Source organism: Bactrocera dorsalis, chromosome 1 (assembly GCF_023373825.1).
Source record: "Bactrocera dorsalis isolate Fly_Bdor chromosome 1, ASM2337382v1, whole genome shotgun sequence".
Taxonomy (NCBI): Eukaryota; Metazoa; Arthropoda; class Insecta; order Diptera; family Tephritidae; genus Bactrocera; species Bactrocera dorsalis.
In genome coordinates, this window is record NC_064303.1 from 3498892 (window position 1) to 3521004 (window position 22113).

Below are 22113 nucleotides of genomic sequence, written 5' to 3' on the forward strand. Positions count from 1 at the left end.
ATTATCAGATAGAAAAATTTATATCTCGCTTCCAACTACTTGAAAAAATATCTTGTTCCTTAGATTTTTTAGGAAATTGAATGCTCTACAAAAAAGGTCTCCTATGATTTTTTTTTAAAACCCAACCGTTTAAAAGATATTAACAGTTAAATTTTGATTATTTTGGGAAAAATTTTGTATTTCTTATGAACTTTATAACTCAATGAAAAACTCATTATGAATGATGAAAATCTTAGGTTCATAGGTTTTTTTATAGGCTTTCTTGGAGATGTCAGGGAACCTATTTTTCCGAGTACCAAACGAAAATTTTTTTTTTTTTTAATCACCCTAATAAGCACACTGCGAAAATTGTTCGCAAATGGTTGGGAAACCACACAGTTAAATTGATGGGGTGGCCAGCACAAAGTACCGACCTCAATTCAATTGAGAACTTATGGACTTATCGTGAATTTTGAACAAAGGCCCGGACAGCATAAAGTTGATCCATCCAACCTTGACGACTTTTGAATATGAGTAGAAGTGAAGTAGAATCAAATTCCAAAAGAAATAGTAGGGAGTCTGGTTGAGAGTATATATTTTTATAAATAATAAGGGCTTTTGAACGAAATATTAATAATATATCACTTTTCTCTTTTATCATAAAAGGTAAATGAGTACATGCCTCTTATTGGCCATAGTTCTGATCGCCCTGCGACACCATAAATTGTTACCGTTTGCCCTATTTTCATACCTACTTGTTTTAGTCACGACGACGAATATCCTCAGGTCAGTCTAAAACTTTCAATCTAAATTCAAGTGACTTCATTAAAGGGTAAAAATTTCTATTAATGACCCACCGTCAAGAAAAATTGTAATTTGTACGGTTTTATATGAAATTTCACTCCTTTCAACACTTTTATAGTAAGATGTGAGATAAACAGAAAGTATAAAATGCCGAATAAGTGTCGTGTTTGTCAGTATCAGTTCAATACTGTTAAGAAACAGTTACACAGTTACAAAATACGCAATCTGAAAGGAAATTGTGAATAATGGGGCAGAAATGGCTGTTTTGCTTGATCTTAGCCATGGCGGCAATTCAGGTAGATCAGTTATTCTCTTAAAATATAAATTTATAGCTTTTTTCTCATTTCAGTTAGTAGCTGCACAATTTGGCGGTCTTCCCGGTGGCTACGGTGGCTTACGTCAGAGACCGAGATATTTCAATAGAGATGATGAACCAAATAATAACACCCGTAATAACCCACAATAATAGATAATAACCCACGCAATAGAATTGATTTCCGAATTACACCCCTTAAAACGATTTAGAAGTATTAGGATAACACAAAAGCCTGCCTCACGAAGCTAAATGATGACCCAGCGACAGCTCTATACGTAAATAACGGCAAAAAAGTAAGGGCTGCGAAAGTTAATTTTTAAATAAATCCCAAATAAACTTAGTCTCCAACTTATAATAAAATTTGCTTTTAATTCAAATAGAGAATAACATATGTAAATAGAAAGGAGATGATTATAATATTGAGTAATCGAAAAAGTCTTTTCGTTTTTCTAATCAAACTTCAACTTTTTTTCTTTTATATTTACTCGTATAATGAACTTTAATTCGCTTCAGAAATTGTTCAAATTGATTTCGTTCCATTAAATTTTTCACAAACAATTCATGTGGTGCCCAAACATCGAGCTTCTTTTTGTAGCTAGCCTTTTTTAAATGGTTCCGAAAAAAGTATGATGAATGTTAAATCTTACATACATATCGTGGCTGCTTATGTGACGGTATCTATGTGTCAATAAGTATATAACTCATGAATTTCTTCCAAAATGTATGTGTACGACCAGAGCAAAGTGCATAACTTTCATACGACTGAACCGAAATTTCCAGATAATTCGTTTTTTATAATGTCGAACTATTGTTGATGTTCACGAACTGTTTCTGCGTGTCCGTAAACTTCGATAATTTCTTTTGGAACCCCTAAAAACAGCCCTTTTTCATTTTTTATACAACGAATGGAATGTTTTTATTCGTTAGTACAGCTAAGAGAACTGGCTGATATATTGATGAAATTTTAACGACAGGTTATTTGTCGTGGATCGGGAAAAGCCTTTAGAAACAATAATAATCTATAGCGCCTTTCATGACCAGGTTGAATAAAAGTATTATTTTTTGAACAATCCAAAAAGACTTTAATTTTAGTTTCGCATACAAACGTCCCTAATTCCTGCGGAGACAATTCTCTGATATGTTAACTTAGATTAACAAATTTTTAGTACATAGAATCTTTCAAATTCATCTTTGCTTCATGAATATTTTGAAAATTATTCCGTGAAAAGTCTTGTAATGTAGTTATATTTACATACTTATCCCTCATCAATTACAAGCTTGAAATTTGTCACAAAACCGCGAAGAGTCTTGATTGTTCCCACAAGAGTCGGCGTTCTGTCTACATCAACACGAATTAGCTGGCTTTTTTCCGGCACAACGGCAGCCAATTCCACTCCTCCCAGGATGCGATGATTATCAGGGCTGTCTTTGGGTCGCGATACAACAACAACAGCGATCTTCATTTCCTTCTAGTCATCTTACTTTTAAACAGCTACAAAACATTATCAATAAGCAAAAAACTTACTTTATTTAATACTAGAGGACCCGTTCTGTTGAGTGGCTGATACAGAGAGATAATACTATCGCACACATATTATTTGATGGTAGGTGGATTATAATTATAGTTAATGAAATATATTTAAGCATACGGAAATTCCTGTCAGTTTGCAAAGAAAGAAGATCCAGGCATATGCAAGTGATGTTAATAAACCATTAAGCTTTTTGGAGGAACTGTTGACATTGACCCAGGGAAATCCACTTCGATTTGAAAATGTTTTGCTAAGAAACAGTATGCGACGTGCTTTTCTGTGGAAATGATTAGGTACCTCGCACTGTATTTTTCGGCGTCGCTCACCAGATAACAGAACATCCAACATTTCCCAACTGGAGTCCAATCGAGAGTGAATATCGAAGTTGGACTGCATATGATGAACCGGTTCTATATTCACCATTATTAGGCGGCTAGAAAGGTTATTCAAACATCAGTCTTTGAGTATTGCAAGGTGGTAATCGATAAAATACGTCAATGTATTGTATATCACCGAGCCAGTTATACATGGCTATTTCACTGCATACGGTTGCACTTCTTTTCTACTATTCCAAATACTTAGCTTTTTTGTACTAAGAATCTGTTTAAAATGTACGAACGTATATTCAACTGATTCCTACGCATGAATTTGGAGAACGACATGCTTATGAGTATTCAACCCATATACAATAATGAGTTGGATTAACACCGCCACAACAAGAGATAAAAGGTATCCTATGTCCTTTTGCTCAACTGGTTCTAAGCTATCCGTTTGCGACCAATTTCTATTCGGACAATATCGGTTGATATTGTACATGGAAAGCATCGTTAATTCGTGTAGAAACAAGGCCAACTTTCTTTTATATAGATGGATTTTCAAAAAATTAAAAGTAGTATTATCAAAATACATTAAGAAGACCACCCTTACAAACGTAATCCATCCTAAAATAACCTGGACGATGTTGAATCTATTTTTCGGTACATAATATCCATTTCATATTTCAGCGGTTCTGCATGCTTGCGAGTCATTGCTTACTGATTTACAGGTAGTGCAATCTTTTTGAAAAGCCTAGCAATTACAAGTTTGAAGTACGAAATGACTTCTTTGCATTAAAGGGTTAATGAAGTTTCGCACACTTTTCGCGATAATCATGAAAAATTCAAATCCGCGTCTATTACGGTTTGATATAAAATTTCACTTCTTTTAAGACATTTTATAGTAATATGAGAGATAACTAAAAATTGAAAATGGATAAGTGTCGTGTTTGTCAGTATCAGTTCAATACTGTTGCTAAAAACTGTTCCACGGTTTACATTGTACGACAATCTGAAAACGAAATTGTGAATAATGTGGCAGAAACATTGTGCAAATTATCTTAACTGCGCTATTTCTTAGTGCACGCGCAAGTTATTCCCTTAAAATATGGAATTTCTAAATTCTCTTGGAAGGATTGGTTTGCCACCGCACTATTTGCGTCTCAAATTTGGTCTCCCGGTCGTTACAGTGGCAATCTTCAGAGACCGAGAACTGTATAAGATGATGAACCAAATAATAACACCCGTAATGCACCTATCGAATACAAGCAGATAGACTTGATTCTACGTGAGTTCCTTAAATGATCTACCGAATTACCACCCTTTAAAACGATTTAGATTCCATTCAGATAACACAAAATCGTGCCTCATTTGAAGCTAAATGATGACACAAGCGATAGTCTCTAGAAAATGGACAAAAAAGTAAGAGCTGCTATGTAAATTTTTTCACGGCCAAATAAACTTAGTGTGCTCACGAGTTGGAAAATATCGTTGTTATACATTTTTCAAATGCACCGGAACAGAAACCAATAATAGTCTACAGTTCTGGCTTACATTGAATAAAATTATATTTGATTAAATTTTAGACTTTCTTTTCAGTTTCGCAGAACTGTAATTTCACGCAGGAGACAACGGGCTGCGGGGTCAAGCTAGATTAACAAATTATCTTTAATTCGCTTCAGAATAGTTTCACCTTCATCATTGTCGATCGAATGAATATTTTTCCCAGAATAATGTATTGCATGAGTTCAAACTTAAATCGAGCTTCTTTTTGTAGCTAGCTTTTTAAATGGTTCAAAATCGTTACATGGCTGCTTATCCCCTCATCAATACTGTAACATATAATTTCTTCCACTTTTTCAAGCAGACAAGGGTCTTGATTGTTCCCACAAGAGTCGAGGTGCATCTTTCTACACACGAAATGTACCTGGTTTTTTTCCGGCGAACGGCAGCCAATTCCATTCCTACACGAACTGATTACAGGGCACGTCTTGTCCGATACAAAAACAACAACAGTTTAATATGGTGGCTTGTATAGTTAGTCTTACTTTTAACCTCTATAAAACATTTCAGCAATAAAAAAAAACTTACTTCCCGTAGCAGCTATTTTCAAAAATTAAAAGTCGGGGGAGGCATACAAAAAACATATATAAGACCACCCTTAACAAAACAATAGTGATCCTATAAATAACCTGGAGAATTGAATCTTTTTTATATACATAATATCCATTCCATATTCCAGAGTTCTGATTGCCTTGCGACCTACCTTTCCACTCTTTTCGTACCCATATCGATTAATTTGGTCATAATGGAAATCTATTTTAATATCTCACTGCAATAAGCAAGCACTCAGGTCAGTTAAAAATTTACAATCTACATTCAACGTTTGAAGTACGAAAGTGACTTATTATGCATTAAAGGGTTGAAGAATTTCTATTCGAATGACCCACCGTCACTGGAAAATGTAATTTATACGGTTTTGTATAGCAAATTTCAATATTTTTAAAATACGTTGCATCACAACGTGAGATAAACAGAAAGTATAAAATACGAATAAGTGGTTGTCAGTATCATTGTTCAATAGCTGGTTACAGAAACATTACACAGTTACAAAATAATGCAATCATTGAAATTGCTCCTCGAATAATGAGGCAGAAATGGCTGTTGTGCATTATCAATTGCAGCAAAACCGGCGAGCAGAATTTGAAATGACGTAGATCCTCGTTATTCTCTTAAAATAAAATTCTATAACTTTTTGAATTCCAGAGTAGCTGCACAATTTGGTAACGGTCTTCCCGGTGGCTACTATGGTTACGTGCAGAGACCGAGATATTTCAATAAAGTGATGAACCAAAGTAATAACCCCGCATAACCCACCCAATAGACCACGGCAGACGTGATTTTATTAATTCTTTGGCTCGAATTACACCCCTGATAAAACGATTTAGAGTATTAGGAGTTGCACAAAATCCTGCCTCACGAAGCTGAAAATTGAACCCAGCGACTAAGCACGAAAATAATCGACAAAAAAGTAATCGCTGCTAAGAAGGTTAATTTTAAATAAATGGACCAAATAAACTTAGTCTCCAACTTATTAAATTTGCTTTTAATTCAAATAGAGAATTGAACATATGCTCCAAATAGCTTATAAGGAGATGATTATAATATTGAGTAACCTTGTTTCACAAGGTTTTTCTAACAAGTCGTCTTTTTTTCTTTCTGGTATTTACTCTGTAAAATCCTGGAAACTTTAATTCGCATTTCAGAAATTGGTTTCTAAATTAAATTTCGTTCCATTAAATTTCATTCACAATACAATTCATGTCCGTATGCTCAAGGAAATCGAGCTTATTTTTGTAAAGCGCAATGGTTCAAAATCGTTTGATGATGAACATATCGTAAGTTTTGCGATATCGTTGTCTTATCCGTTTGCACTCCACTGTAATGCCCTGACATGTTTGCTTTCATAATATTCCCTGTCCAACCCAACTTCGCCATATCAAGATGGACGACCTGTACAACGCATCTAAGTATGACTTTTGATAAGTTTTCCAGAACGGAACGAGCGACTATTGTTTGTTGCTACACGAACTGATTACAGCTTACCGTGTGTATAAGAGTTTCAAAAGATTCAGTCAGTGATAAATCTTCTTTCTATTTGCGATTTATTTACAAAAATTCAAAATATTTTGGGGGGGGGGATGGTGGTGTTCTTCAGCCCTTATTCTCCGCCCCCCTCATGGCTACGTGCCTACAGCACTGGATATATATAACGGCAACGACATTTATTAACAAAAAACGAAAAGCCTTTGTCGACTACCCAATAATAATCTATAGCGCTGTGAACTGGTTGAATAAAAGTAGTATTTATTGAATTTGGACTTAAATGTTTAGTTTCGCAGAACTGTCCCTAATTCCTGCGGAGACAACTTCTCTGATATGTTAACTTAGATTAACAAATTATCTTAGTACATAGAATTTTCTCAACCTTCATCATTGTCGATCGAATGAATATTTTTGAATACTATGTATTTGCATGAGTTCAAACTTAAATATTTTTCCACTAAAAAATTGGTGAAAGTCTTGTAATTAGTTATATTTACATACTTATCCCCTCATCAATACTGTAAACATATAAATTAATTAAAAGCAGACAAGGGTCTTGATTGTTCCCACAAGAGTCGGGTCTGTCTACATAACACGAATGTACCTGGTTTTTTTCCGGCGAACGGCAGCCAATTCCATTCCTCCAAATTATTTCAGGGCTGTCTTTGCCGATACAACAACAACAACAGTCTTAATATACTTTATAGTTAGTCTTACTTTTAACCTCTATAAAACATCAGCAATAAAAAAAAACTTACTTTATTTCATATTTTCAAAAATTAAAAGTAGTCAGGCATACAAAAAATCATTAAGAAGACCACCCTTACAAAACGTAGTGATCCTAAAATAACCTGGAGAATGTTGAATCTTTTTTATACTACATAATATCCATTCCATATTCCAGAGTTCTGATTGCCTTGCGACCTACCTTTTCCACTCTTTTCGTACCTTCATCGAAATGTGGTCTCATGTTGTCGAAATTATTTAATTCTCAAGACATAAGAATCATCCTCAGGTCAGTTAAAAATCTTACAATCTAAAATCAAGTTTGAAGTACGAAAGTGACTTCTTTGCATTAAAGGGTTAAAATTTCCACTAATGACCCACCGTCATGAAAAATTGTAATTTATACGGTTTGATATAAAATTTCACTTCTTTTAACACTTTTATAGTAATATGAGAGATAAATAGAAAGTATAAAATGCTGAATAAGTGTCGTGTTTGTCAGTATCAGTTCAATACTGTAAAGAAACAGTTACACGGTTACAAAGTACACAATCTGAAACGAAATTGTGAATAATGTGGCAGAAATGGCTGGTGTGCTTGATCTTAGCCATGGCGGCTATTCAGGTAGATAAGTTATTCCCTTAAAATATAAATTTATACGTTTCTCTTATTCCAGTTAGTAGCTGCACAATTTGGTCCCGGTCTTCCCGGTGGCTACAGTGGCTTAGGTCAGAGACCGAGATATTTCAATAAAGATGATGAACCAAATAATAACACCCGTAATAACCCACAATAATAGATTATAAGCTACCCAATAGACCATGACAACGTGATTTTAAATGATTACCGAATTACACCCTTAAAACGATTTAGAAATATTAAGATAACACAAAATCGTGCCTCACGAAGCTAAATGATGACCCAGCGACAGCACGAAAATAACGACAAAAAAGTAAGAGCTGCAAAAAGTAAATTTTCAAATAAATGCCAAATAAACTTAGTGTGCACCTTAAAATAAAATTCGTTTTTAATTCAAATGGAGAGGAAAGGAAATGGGTATAATAATAGTCTACAGTGTTCTGGCCTTGTTGAATAAAATTATTATTTATTGAATTTAGACTTAAATGTTTAGTTTCGCAGAACTGTCCCTAATTTCTGCGGAGACAACTTCTCTGATATGTCAAGTTAGACTAACCAATAATCATAGTCGAATTTTTTCAACCTTCAGCATTGTCGACCGAATGAGAACTGACAAAATAAGTATTTTTGTTCTTAAGCACAAGCCTAAATCGAGCACACGCAACACTAACCCTTTCAACGAGGCGAGCGAGCGGTCTATTCTATTAAATTAGACGAACTGCAAGCTATCGGCAAACAATACGTAAATGTAGATCCAAGGTTTCTGACAATGCAATTCTTCCAAATATTTTTGAATGCTATTTGTACGAGTTCAAACTTAAATATTTTTCCAATAAAAAAATGGGTCAAAATCTTGCAATTAGATATATGGTTTGTCCGGAAAGTAATAGGACTGATTCGATTTAAAAAAAACTTCAACCAGTCGTTACAATTCTTTAAACACTTTCAAAATATGGTCCTTCTACGTCGTTTCAGCGCTGCCAGCGCGATTTCCAAGCATTGAAAGCATCATGGAAGTCATTATCCTGAATAGCCTTGAGAGCCGAGGTGCATGCTGCTTGGATTTCCTCTGTCATCTCAAAATGTTTGCCTTTCACCGCACTTTTCAGGCAAGGAAACAAAAAAGTGTAGGGCGGCTGCGGTAGCGTTGGAATACCGGGCTTGGTTAGTTAGCTGTTCACAAGAAAGGCGTTGTGAGCCGGGGCGTTGTCGTGGTGCAATTTCCAATCGGCTGCGATGTCTTGTCGGACCCAATTAACCCTTCGTTTGAGTCTCTTAAGGACTTCCACACGAAATTTGGCGTTGACGGTTTGTCCTGGAGGAACAAATTCATGATGGACTATGCCTTTGATGTCAGAAAAGACAATAGCCATTGTTTTCACTTTGGATTGGCTAATTCTTCCCATTTTTGGGCGAGGAGGCGTGTGCAATTCAGAAGATTGCCACTTTGTCTCGGAATCGGATAAGCGTGCTTGATCATATCAAACGTCTCTGTCGCAGATTTAACGAGTTTTCTAAATTCAAGTTTGAAGTACGAAAGTGACTTGTTTTCATTAAACGGTTAAAATTATCATTAATGACGCACCGTCACGAAAAATTTTAATTTCTACGGTTTTATATAAAATTTCACTCCAGAATTTATAAAATACTAAAGAAGTGACTTCTTTGTCAGTATCAGTTCAACACTCTTTTGCAGTAGTTAGACAGTTAGAATATATACAATCTGAAACTAAATTGTGAATAATGAGGCAGAAATTGATGTTATTCTTGATCGTAGCCACGTTGGCTATTCAGGTAGATGTTATTATTCACTTAAAATTTATTTTTATAAGATTTTCTTATTCCAGTTAGTATCTGCACAGTTTCCCTTAGGACTGAATATGAAATATGTGAATCAACCAGTGATAGATTTTACTGCACTACAGCAAATGGGCATAATTCCTTCAGAAGATTTTCAAGTAGAACAAAATGATGACCCCCAAAAATATGCGCCACAAAGTGATGACCTACAAAGTGATTTCCCGATCTACACGTAAATGTCGACAAAAAATAGAGACTGTGAAGTAAATTTTTATTGAAATACCAAATAAACGTATAAACCCATTTAAAATAAAATTTGCTTTTAATCGAAATGGAGCATAACAGAAGTAGAGAGAATATTTATAAATATTATACTATACAATAATTGTCTATAGAGCTATGATCGGCTGAATAAAGTTATTATTTATTGAATTTAGACTAAACCTTTACGGAGACAATCTCTTTGATATGTCCGGTTTTTAAATCATCATAATAGAAGTTTCTTAACAACGCCCTTACGTTTAAAGTTGTTGTCCTCTAAAATATTCCCTCCATTATATGTATATAATAAAGAATTTTCAAGATCATACGAGTATATCATGGAATGTACAACATTTGAAAATTTGAAACTATGAAGTGCAATTACTTCCATTAAAAATTTAAGGGTGTCTGCTTCATATTTCAGTTATGTAATAGCTACGTATTTGGGAATATCCTTGCTTCAATCACGCCATGTAAATCAACAAACTATTTCAATAACGTTAGCGCTCTCAAATCTCTACCAAAATCACATTCCATGAAAGCGATAGCAGAAGTAAGAAAAGGGATCAACACGATTAGCAAAAAATAATGCATGGACAATCAGAAACAAATTGAAAAACTCTCATACAACCAAAGCCAAAGAAAAATTATCCGCAAATCAAAAACCTCAAAAACAAGCAAGTACCAAATTCTCCAAGAACTCTTCATTGTGCTAAAGAATCGTTTAACCCAAAGTATCAGAACAACTGGCAGTTTCCTCAGTTGTTACCAAGCAAAATCCAACTGGTACATTGAACAATCACAAAAAAAAAAAAAAACGTTTTACATATACCCTTAAATATCAGAAAACAATGCTTGAAGCACTACGCTTGGTACAATATCAAAAGCAATAATTGTCAGAAATGGCGTCATATGATCTAGAATCTGCCGAATCAGATTGGCAATCATCTAATATTCCAAACTTGAGAAAACAATGCACAAAAAATAGTTTTGGTATAAGATCAAAAACAGCCTACATTTGGAAAATCTCACTCAGAGCGAAAAGTAACTAGTGATTCAAAAACGGATGGAATATTGAACAAACTGAAAAAATTAGAAAAACTATACCCTTCTTCAAATGTTATTAAAAAAAAAACCAAACTAAAGATTTGCCAGAAATTGTGGCATGTAAGCATACAGAATCCAGATCGGAAGCCACATGAAGGCGTCACGGAAGGCATTCTCCGTAATAGCCTTGAAAGCCGAGGTGCATGCTGCTTGGATACCCTCTGTCATCTCAAAATGCTTACCTTTCATCGGCCTTTTCAGGCAAGGAAACAAAAGGGTTCGGGGTCACATCTGGGCTTTAGGGCGGCTTCGGAAGCATTGGGATGCCGACCTTGGTAAGCTAGCTGTTCACAAGAAAAACGGTGTGAGCCGGGGCGTTGTCGTGTTGCAATTTCCAATCGGCTGCGATGTCTTGTCGGACCCAATTAACTTTTCGTTTGAGTCTCTTGATGACTTCCACGTAAAACTTGGATTTGACGGTTTGTCCAGGAGGAACACATCCATGGCGGACGAAGCCTTTGATGGCAAAAAAGACAATGAACATAATTTAACCTCTTTTTTCACGTTCTCCATCAGCGACCTCTTCCCGGCCCTCCCAGAAGGTCTGGTGCCACCGAAACACACCACTTCTTGCTTAAGCAAAATCTGAGTATGCCTGCTTGACCATATCATACGTCTTTGTGGAAGATTTACTGAGTTTCACAAAAAATTTAATCGCGTATCGTTAGCTAGGAACGCCCTTTACCAGTCATTTCTCGCACGCTCCGAAGTACAGTCGCGGCGGAAGAAAATCAGTCCTATTACTTTCCGGACAAACCCTTTAAAGTTTGTTATATTAAAACTTCTTATCTATATACAACTATATCAACCGAATCAAATTTCTTGTTTCCAGTTTTCTTGTCACGCTACATAATGCATAAAATTCATTTAACTTTAAAATTTACCATACATTTTATTATTAACTTTATTTTTATTATTAAAATTTATTAAAATGTATATTTTGAAAAAATTCCATGCAATATGCAACGCAACTATTTATTATGTGCTACAAAAGAAACGAGAAATATATCTAATGTTTGGCCAACAACAATTAAGAGTTTTTTTGATAGTCTCATTGGCTTTGCAGGTATTGAAGAAAAAAAATATTTTTACTAGAAATGATAACCACCGACTTTGTTTTACAGTGCACCGCGAAACCAACATTAGCAGAAACTAATGAATTGCTGTTCACTTTAGGGAGAGAGAAGTATGACGATAAGACAAAATTAAAGGCACTAGCGTTGGAACCACAACCGCCAACTCAAGACGATACTGAATTAAATGTAAAGATTATACAAATACCATTTCTACACAAACTACAACCATCATCACTTTGCATGCATCAAAAAATAGAAGCAGACGTGGCTCAAACTAGCTTAGAGATTCCGTTACAAGAAGTACATTTGGAAGACGGATCGAACCATGAAACATCTAGCGAATACAGAATATTAATCCAAAAAGAAAAAGATCCAAAATCAGGAACACAAAATATTCATATAATACGAATGCCAAAATCGGAATTAGGGAAACATCTGGTACACGGATTTACACCACTAAAAGGTCAACAACCATTTTTTCAACTACAAACAAAACAACAAGGTCCAGATGGAGCACCAGGATTAACTATACTTTTGTGGTAACAATGAAATGATATAAATATTTCTAAAAAATTGCCAATATATAATTTAATACCACTCAAATTATTTGAAATACAAGTGTACCCTTCACAAATACAAACGATTTTGTAGAAAAATTTGTTTTTTATCGGTGGTTTCTTTGAAGATTGTACCGTTACTATCCTATAGTTCTTTGATATTAACAGCTTCTGCAAAATATCAGTTTGTTGAGAAGAAAAGAACGTGTTTAAAATTCTGATATTTCAAAAACCGAGATACTAGTTTACATACCGGGTTGTTCAATAATGCTCGGGTCTATCACCATGATCCTAAATCAAATAAATAATGGATTACTTGCAAACTGGTAAAAAAATTAATACTGAATACTATTGCGAACCTTTTGGACCAGTTGAAGAAAAAAATTCGTGAAAAAATACCCGGTTTGCAGAAAAAAACACCTTTTTTATCAGGACAATGGCTAAAATCCATGAATTAAAGTTCGAATTGTTGAAGCATCCACCGTATTCACCAGATTTGGCACCCAGCGCCTTCCATTTGTTTCCAGAACTCTAAAGATTTATGCGTGGTAAGCGTTTTTCATCAGAGGAAGAGGTCATAACAGCTGTTGAAGCGTCTTTTGCAGATCTTCCGCAATCTCACTTCAGAGATGGGATCCACAGATTGGAAGATCGTTGGAGCAAGTGTATTAATGTTCAGGGAGATTATACTGAATAATAAAGTCTATTTTGAATCATAAAATTGTGTTTTTCTTATCAATCGACAGAGCTTATTGAACAACCTGGTAGTGCTGTTAAGTAATATTAGCATCAAAGCTTTCCAAGTAAGTCTTCCTGTTAAGCTTTTCTTAATTAATTTTTATTCTAATTACAGTGAAAAATACTTTGAATTGTTCTAATTTCTGTCTTCCACATTATATATATTTATAATAATGACGAAATTTTAGCTGTGAAAGTAACACTGCGGAATTCATGGAAAGAAACCCCGGAAAATACAATGTTATCACAGATCGTCAATTAAGAAGAACACACTTTTGAATAATTAATAACGCCGAGTGCAATGCAGTCCTCCTAAATAAATTTGAATGATATAAAACGCCAATTGAGCAGCACAAAAAGCTCAGTATCAGTCAGAGTGTCTTCACAATTAACAAATCACAATTCACAGCAGAATAACGCAAATGAGAAAAGATTGGAAATGTTGGTGCAAAGATTATTCGTTGTAATGATAGGCTTGCTTGTAACGGAGGTTCGTATATAATTTGTGGTTTTACTGTGGAAATTATCTTTTTGCTGCTTTTAGTTAGCGGCAACGCATCCTCTATGGTCATTTAGTTCTTTGTTTGTCTCGGCGGAAGATGAGGGATTTGTAAGGAACATTGAGTATGCAGACCATTTGCGCTCTTCGGAGGAAGTGACAATTAAAATGGATAACAATTTATGCGCTACAATTAGTTTGACTAACACACCACCAAAAATTTTGGAAAAGTCTTATAGAATATTCGCTGAAATTTTGGTGCGCGACTCAAGGACAGTCAGTTCAACCAAATTGAAAGAAGCAAAAGCGATGTATACGGAAAACGAAACGAGCATCGGCCATTTCTTCCTTATGCGAAGAAATTTGGATAAAGTCAATATCACGTGGGAAGGCAAAACAATGTACAATACTATAAGAGAAATAGTCGCCAATACCTCAAATTCCAATGAGACCGAAAACGAACCGGCTTGGTTGGGTCAAATGATTGAAGGCGTCGTCTGTGGTGTGCTCAGGGCACAAGAACAGGGTGTTGCAGATAATTTGGTTGATCAAATCACATTCGAAAAAGAAATTAGCCAGCATTTCGATGTGTTTACGCGATTTTGGCTGGATTACCCGAAATCTATATATATACCAAAAAGGCAAAAGAAACAAGCAAATAAAGAGATTTCATGTGTAATTCCAGCATTTGAGCTTGCCGTAACATCAGCCAATACAGCCTATCGCGCATTTGCTGTGATTCTCGTACGTGATTCGGCAACAGTCGTTGAAAGCAAATTGAAAGCGAATCCCGTGAATAGAAAAGAAAAATTCGACTTGTCTGCAATGTTGAGAAATATTGAAAGCTACGAGATTTCTATTGGAACTATGCAAGGAAGACTTATGCACCAGAAGCTGCAAAGAATCAATCAAGAAATGGTTGAAGAAATGGATGAAGAAGACTCAACCTGGCTAAGGGATATTGTCGATAGGATTTTTTGTCTTACATTGAAAGTGCACACAGAAAATGATTTCAAGTTGTTAGTTGGCAATACCACAATGACAAATACAATTAAAGAACACTTTAACGTATTTAAAAAATTTTGGCTGAATTAGAGAGCTTGTCTTATAGTAAAGCGGGGGACAGTGATTTCCAAGCAGCTAAATTATGATGTGCTTTTGCGGTTATGCTGTTTTAGTCAAAAATAAGTAATTTATTTATTTTTTTGTGCAAACTTATTAAAACATATTAAATTTAGAGCAAACAATTAATTTTTGTAAATGTAACTATTTATTTATTTCATCAATAAATTAAGATTTTATCAGAAGTTTTGGAAGCACTTATTCATTTTTATTTTGCCCGTTCATTTTTTGCGCTGAGTAACTAGCTGACTTTGTTTTCTAAATTGAAATATAATATAAAAGACAAATATTTAACAAAATATGCTATGCTTGGTGTTATACATATATTAGAACATAAAATTGGGCAAAGATTTGGAATTTGGTATAATTTGTTGTGGCCTCTTGCTTACCCGCCGGGCCATAGTTCCAAGAACGAGTCCAAATTATTAAAATTTGCGATGAAAATTCTGAGTCCGTTGTCTCAACTTTAACCTTAGAACCGTGAGTTGGGCACTCAGTGACCATTCTCATTTTCGATATAAAATTTCTGAGGTTTGGGTAGTCCAATTTAATCAATTTTCAACATAGTGATAAACTATAATTTTAGTTAGAATTTTATAAGTTTAGGTATATAATTCTGATAATAAGGAAGTAACTGCGTTTTATATAGTGAGTACGCTATACGTAACTTGGACACTCAGTGCCCATAATATTTTATCATATATTTTGTTTGAAGAAGCGAAATTTTCTAACATTTTTGATGATTATTGTGCATTTCTAATTAGTTTCGAGTAAAAATTTCAAGTGAACAGTTAATTTTTTAGTTGTGACAAAAATAATTTTTTGAAATGAGTAAAGAATTGATGATATTTGGCTAACTTACGGCGTGAATTGACGAAAGAAGAAGAGGATAATATTTCAAATTATTTGAATGCTAATGATAGCGGTGATGATAATAGGATAGGAAGGGATCCCAAATTTGGTGGTGACGCGAATAGATACCCAGTGACCAATCGGACTTCGGAGATGAAAATAAGATATTGGCAGGACGCAAATGCGGATGAACTATATATATGCTTTTATTGTAATAATTTTATACTCCAGTGCTGAGAAGGCAAACTTATTTCATGCTAAGGATCTTTTTACAAACAAACATGTTTCAGTACTTTATACGCCCTGACGATTCCCTGACTCGCGCTGAGAGACTACAATACGACAAATTGACGATACCATTCGTCCCACGTGAGGAATTTACAGTTGATGAGCAGTTACCTCCAACAAGAAACCGATGCAGTTCTTCTAAGCCTGGAAAATATGGCAAAACAATCGTTCGGTTTGTTGACGCAAAAACCAACTATACACTTAACGGCGAAGTATATTTGGGTGCACAGCCTAATGAACAGGGGTCGCCTGGTATTGCGCGCAATCTCCTTTTGCGTCAGCAACTTTTTCTTAAACTATGACTTTGCGGAAGATTTTCTTTTGCTGAATACCATCTTGGAGAGCACAATAACAGGCAATAAGCCGCAACTGTCAAAGCTATTTACTCACAGGATGTAAATAGCTTTGATGCAATAAAAAGGGGTGTGTTTGAATCAGTGTCTAGTAAGCTTCACAACACATTCGAAGAAAAACATCTAGTGCTTTCAACTGATCATGCCAGCGAAGATATAAATCCTGTAACAAAAGAACCACAAGTCATAAGAAATTACACCCATGCTAAACAAAAATTAATTCAGCAACAAAAATTGTAATGGACGTGATAAATTTAAAAAGGGTTGCTGTTCAATGCCGAAGCTGTTACGGACTCAGACAATGACGAAGATGCGGGCAATACTCCAACAAAGTCTACACCCAAACAAAATGCTTCAAAAAGACAGCGAAGATTTCACCCATTTGAGCAGTTCGAAATTAAAACTTTATTTGATTTTCATATTTTTCAATTAAAATACCTTTTTTTCTAGCAATAAACACAAGTTTCATTAAATTATTTGCATAAAAGTCTAAATTTCCGTACAAAGTGCATTAGAGGGCACTGAGTGCCCAAGTCATCACGAAATTAAGCGCTAGCGCATCAATTGAGGAAGACCGAAATCAGTCTCAAGCACGTCGTTCTCAGGCGATAGGCAACTGTGTGACGTCGTTGTGGCGAGTTCTACGAAAAGATCTTGGCCAACATCCTTACAAAATCAAATTCACACAAGAATTGAAGCCGTTTGACCACCAGAATCATCGTACGTTCGTGAATTGTGTTGAGAAACAACTTGAAAATGATGCGGCGATGAGGCTAATTTCTGGCTGAATGCCCTTTTCAATAAGCACAATGTATGTTATTGTCAGGCAGCAAAAATTACGGTTTGATGAGGTTTATGTGCCAGTGGCGTCATTGGGCATGATGATGAAGACCGGCACGTTACTGTGTATGGGAATCGTTACCACTCAACGGTAACCGAATATTTTTGGCCCCAATTGGATGATAACGACAATATGTGATTTTAACAGAACGGTGTCACAAGCCACACAGCGAATGTCACCATCGATTTATTGAAAACCAATTTTGGTGAACGTGTTATCTCACAAAACGGCCCTGTCAATTGGCCATCTCCTGTGAAATTGCAGCACCATCGGCCGATTTATGCTTGAAATTAAGTTTCTTACATAAGGACATGGAATGCACTCTCACAGGAATAAGGAATTTCATTGATATCCCAAACCTCTTTTGTTTTATTTAAATAAACTTTTCTAGCGCTCTTAATGAAAAGCCCGTTAGATATATGTACATATGCATTAGTTTCATTTTACTAATAAACCCGGCCGAACCTGGTTTCTATATTCCACTACACAGATATATGTATGTATATGAAATATTAAGATGTATATATAAGCATGACTAAAAGCATTGAAAAAATCGGAAAATTATAACTTTAACACCAATTTTTAGTGGGACATTTTTTTATTTTACATAAGAAGTTCGTACGATGCTTCCGAGATAATAAATAAAAGCCTTCCACAATGATCCCACCCAACTTCAGTCATTTCGGACTTAGCCTTACCTTAGAGATTATTTATAGCTATGATAAACATGTGCGGGATATCGTGGTCTAATTGAGTAAATATGCGACAGTATATCAACACTGGTAATTTTTTACATACATACTTGGTTGTTCAAAAAGTTTTATCGTTCGATAAGAGAGGACGTTGCTCTTGCACTCTTCATATGAACAGTTTTTTTTTTACAATGGAAAAAATTGAATATCGCGCAGTAATAAATTTCAAAAGAAATTTAACGAATGCTAAGATTGTAAAATTGCTAAAGAGTAGTGTGAACCTGCTTGTTCAGCTTCGAAACGAGTTCGTGTCCGGAAATCGGCCAAGAAGATTATGGCAACATATTTTTTGGGATGCGAGAGGAATTTTCTAAAGAGTTGGAATGAATTGTTGGAGCATCCACCGTATTCACCAGATTTGGCTCCCAGCGACTTCCATTTGTTTCCAGATCTCAAAAGATTTATGCGTGGTAAGCGTTTTTCATCAAAGGAAGAGGTCATAACGGCTGTTGACGCGTATTTGGCAGATCTTCCGCATTCTCACTTCAGGGATGGGATCCACAGGTTGAAAGATCTTTGGAGCAAGCGTATTAATGTTCAGGGAGATTATACTGAATAATAAGGTGTATTTTGAATCATAAAATTATGTTTTTCTTATCAATCGACAAAACTTATTGAACACCTGGTAGTGCTGTTAAATAATATTAGCATCAAAGCTTTCCAAGTAAGTCTTCCTGTTAAGCTTTGCTTAATTAATTTTTATTCTAATTACAGTGGAAAATACTTTGAATTGTTCTAATTTCTGTCTTCCACATTGTAAATATTTATAATAATGACGAAATTTCAGCTGTGAAACTGATACTGCGGAATTCATGGAAAGAAACCCCGGAAAACACAATGTTATCACAGATCGTCAATTAAGAAGAACACACTTTTGAATAATTAATAACGGCGACAATGCTGTCCTCCTAAATGAATTTGAATGATATAAAACGCTAGTTGAGCAGCACAAAAAGCTCAGTATCAGTCAGAGTGTCTTCACAAATCACAATTCACAGCAGAATACCGCAAGTGAGAAAAGATTAGAAATGTTGACGCAAAGATTATTCGTTGTAATGATAGGCTTGCTTGTAACGGAGGTTCGTATATAATTTGTGGTTTTACTGTGGAAATTATCTTTTTGCTCCTTTCAGTTAGCGGCAGTGCATCCTCTATGGTCATTTAGTCCTTTGTTTGTCTCGGCGGAAGATGAGGGATTTGTAAGGAACATTGAGTATACAGACCATTTGCGTTCTTCAGAGGAAGTGACAACTAAAACGGGTGACAATTTATGCGCTACGATTAGTTTGACTAACACACCACCAAAAATTTTGGAAAAGGCTTATAGAATATTCGCTGAAATTTTGGTACGCGACTCAAGGACAGTCAGTTCAACCAAATTGAAAGAAGTAAAAGCGATGTATACGGACAAAGAAACGAGCATCGGCTATTTCTTCCTTATGCGAAGAAATTTGGGTAAAGTCAATATCACGTGGGAAGGCAAAGCAATGTACAATGCTATAAAAGAAATAGCTGCCAATACCTCAAATTCCAATAAGATCGAAAACGAACCGGCTTGGTTGGATCAAATGATAGTAGGCGTTGTCTGTGGTGTGCTAAGAGCCCAAGAGCAGGATGATGCAGATAATTTGGTTGATCAAATCACATTCGAAAAAGAAATTAGCGAGCATTTCGATGTGTTTACGCGATTTTGGCTGGATTACCCGAAATCTAACAGAGCACAGTATCAAAGTTATACCACCAATACACCAATAAGGCAAAAGAAACAAGCAACTGGAGAGGTTTCATGTGTAATTCCAGCATTTGAGCTTGCCGTAACATCAGCCAATACAGCCTACCGCGCATTTGCTGCGATTCTCGTACGTGATTCGGCAACAGTCGTTGAAAGCAAATTGAAAGCGAATCCCGTGAATAGAAAAGAAAAATTCGATTTGTCTGCAATGTTGAGAAATATTGAAAGCTACGAGATTTCTAATGGAACTATGCAAGGAAGACTTATGCACCAGAAGCTGCAAAGAATCAATCAAGAAATGGTTGAAGAAATGGATGAAGAAGGCTCAACCTGGCTAAGGGATATTGTCGATAGGATTTTTTGTCTTGCACAAAAAGTGCATACGGAGAGTGATTTCAAGTTGTTAGTTGGCAATACCACAATGACAGACGCAATTAAAGAACACTTTGATGTCTTTAAACAATTTTGGTTAAACTAGACATGATTTCCAAGCAGCTGAATTATGACGTGGTTATGCTGTTTTAGTCAAAAATTAGTAATTTATTTATTTTTTGTGCAAACTTATTAATACATATTAAATTTAGAGCAAGCAATTAATTTTTGTATATGTAACTATTTATTTATTTCATCAATAAACTATGATTTTATCAGAAATTTTGGGAGCACCTATACATTTTTATTGTGTCCGTTCATTTGTTGCGCTCAGTAACTTAAGGATTCTGTTTTCTAATTGGAAATATGGTAGTCGAAAAAGTCTTTTCGTGTTTCGTCAATAGATGTCCTTGCAGTCGTATATCTCCAGTGCTACCAATCACATTATGTCATACCATTTAGTGATGCAAATTTAAAATTTTAAAAGAAAGAAAATCAGTCCTATTACTTTTAGAACAATCCCTGTATACTCCATTGCAGAAATAGTACAGTAAGATGCACATATAAGCGTGACGCAAATCATTGAAAAATTACAACTTTACGCCAATTTTTAGTGGGACATTATAAGCTATAAGTATGTCATTTAATTCTACGAAACAAATGCGAAAAATATTAAATGTTAGTTGTGAGAGAAGTTCAGTGTCTGCCAGTAGATCATTACAATTCAGAACAGAAGTGAGAAATGGTGAATATGTTAAGGCTCAAACAAATACTCGCTCTGGTGATAGGCTGCTTTATATTTCAGGTATCTAACGGTTACCAACTGTCTACATAATTTTTTGTAAAACTAAAACTTTATATTTTTAGTTGACAGTAACACAAGCCATATTTTCATTAAAACCATTAATTCTGGATTGGTGGAAAACATCGTCACAGAAAGTAATCTACATCAACCAACCAACTTTATCTGCATGAATATGTGCAAGTGAAATTTAAATATTAGTTTATTGGATTTTATTTAACTTTATTAACAAATTTAAGTGTTACAATTAAACTTATACGTCGCATTTCAATGTTTGCTTAATGACTCGCTCATCCTTCCTTAATAGCTACAAAAGGTCATCTCGATTATTTCACTTCTAACGTAAAGGGTGATTTTTTAAGAGCTTGATAACTTTTTTTAAAAAAAAAACGCATAAAATTTGCAAAATCTCATCGGTTCTTTATTTGAAACGTTAGATTGGTTCATGACATTTACTTTTTGAAGATAATTTCATTTAAATGTTGACCGCGGCTGCGTCTTAGGTGGTCCATTCGGAAAGTCCAATTTTGGGCAACTTTTTCGAGCATTTCGGCCGGAATAGCCCGAATTTCTTCGGAAATGTTGTCTTCCAAAGCTGGAATAGTTGCTGGCTTATTTCTGTAGACTTTAGACTTGACGTAGCCCCACAAAAAATAGTCTAAAGGCGTTAAATCGCATGATCTTGGTGGCCAACTTACGGGTCCATTTCTTGAGATGAATTGTTGTCCGAAGTTTTCCCTCAAAATGGCCATAGAATCGCGAGCTGTGTGGCATGTAGCGCCATCTTGTTGAAACCACATGTCAACCAAGTTCAGTTCTTCCATTTTTGGCAACAAAAAGTTTGTTAGCATCGAACGATAGCGATCGCCATTCACCGTAACGTTGCGTCCAACAGCATCTTTGAAAAAATACGGTCCAATGATTCCACCAGCGTACAAACCACACCAAACAGTGCATTTTTCGGGATGCATGGGCAGTTCTTGAACGGCTTCTGGTTGCTCTTCACCCCAAATGCGGCAATTTTGCTTATTTACGTAGCCATTCAACC

The 22113-nt window shown here is 35.3% G+C and overlaps 3 protein-coding genes across 5 annotated transcripts in view; all 3 read left to right on the forward strand.

Annotated features, from left to right (window-relative positions):
* The window catches only part of LOC115066582 (uncharacterized), a 70524-nt gene that overhangs the window by 40029 nt on the left and 8382 nt on the right, over positions 1 to 22113 (forward strand). The window lies entirely within an intron of this gene.
* On the forward strand, positions 12032 to 12807 carry LOC125779448 (uncharacterized). The gene is made up of 2 exons (XM_049460809.1): positions 12032 to 12147; positions 12206 to 12807. The coding sequence occupies exons 1-2, from the start codon at positions 12094 to 12096 to the stop codon at positions 12698 to 12700; spliced, it is 549 nt and encodes a 182-aa protein (XP_049316766.1). The 5' UTR covers positions 12032 to 12093; the 3' UTR covers positions 12701 to 12807.
* LOC125779401 (uncharacterized) lies at positions 13782 to 20545 on the forward strand. 3 transcript variants are annotated; one of them, XM_049460757.1, is made up of 2 exons: positions 13782 to 13942; positions 19293 to 20545. In XM_049460757.1, the coding sequence occupies exons 1-2, from the start codon at positions 13892 to 13894 to the stop codon at positions 20367 to 20369; spliced, it is 1128 nt and encodes a 375-aa protein (XP_049316714.1). In that variant the 5' UTR covers positions 13782 to 13891; the 3' UTR covers positions 20370 to 20545. The 3 variants fall into 3 exon arrangements, with proteins under 3 accessions (XP_049316714.1, XP_049316720.1, XP_049316709.1); XM_049460763.1 differs by lacking the exon at positions 19293 to 20545 and adding an exon at positions 13997 to 15258; XM_049460752.1 differs by lacking the exon at positions 13782 to 13942 and adding an exon at positions 19068 to 19238.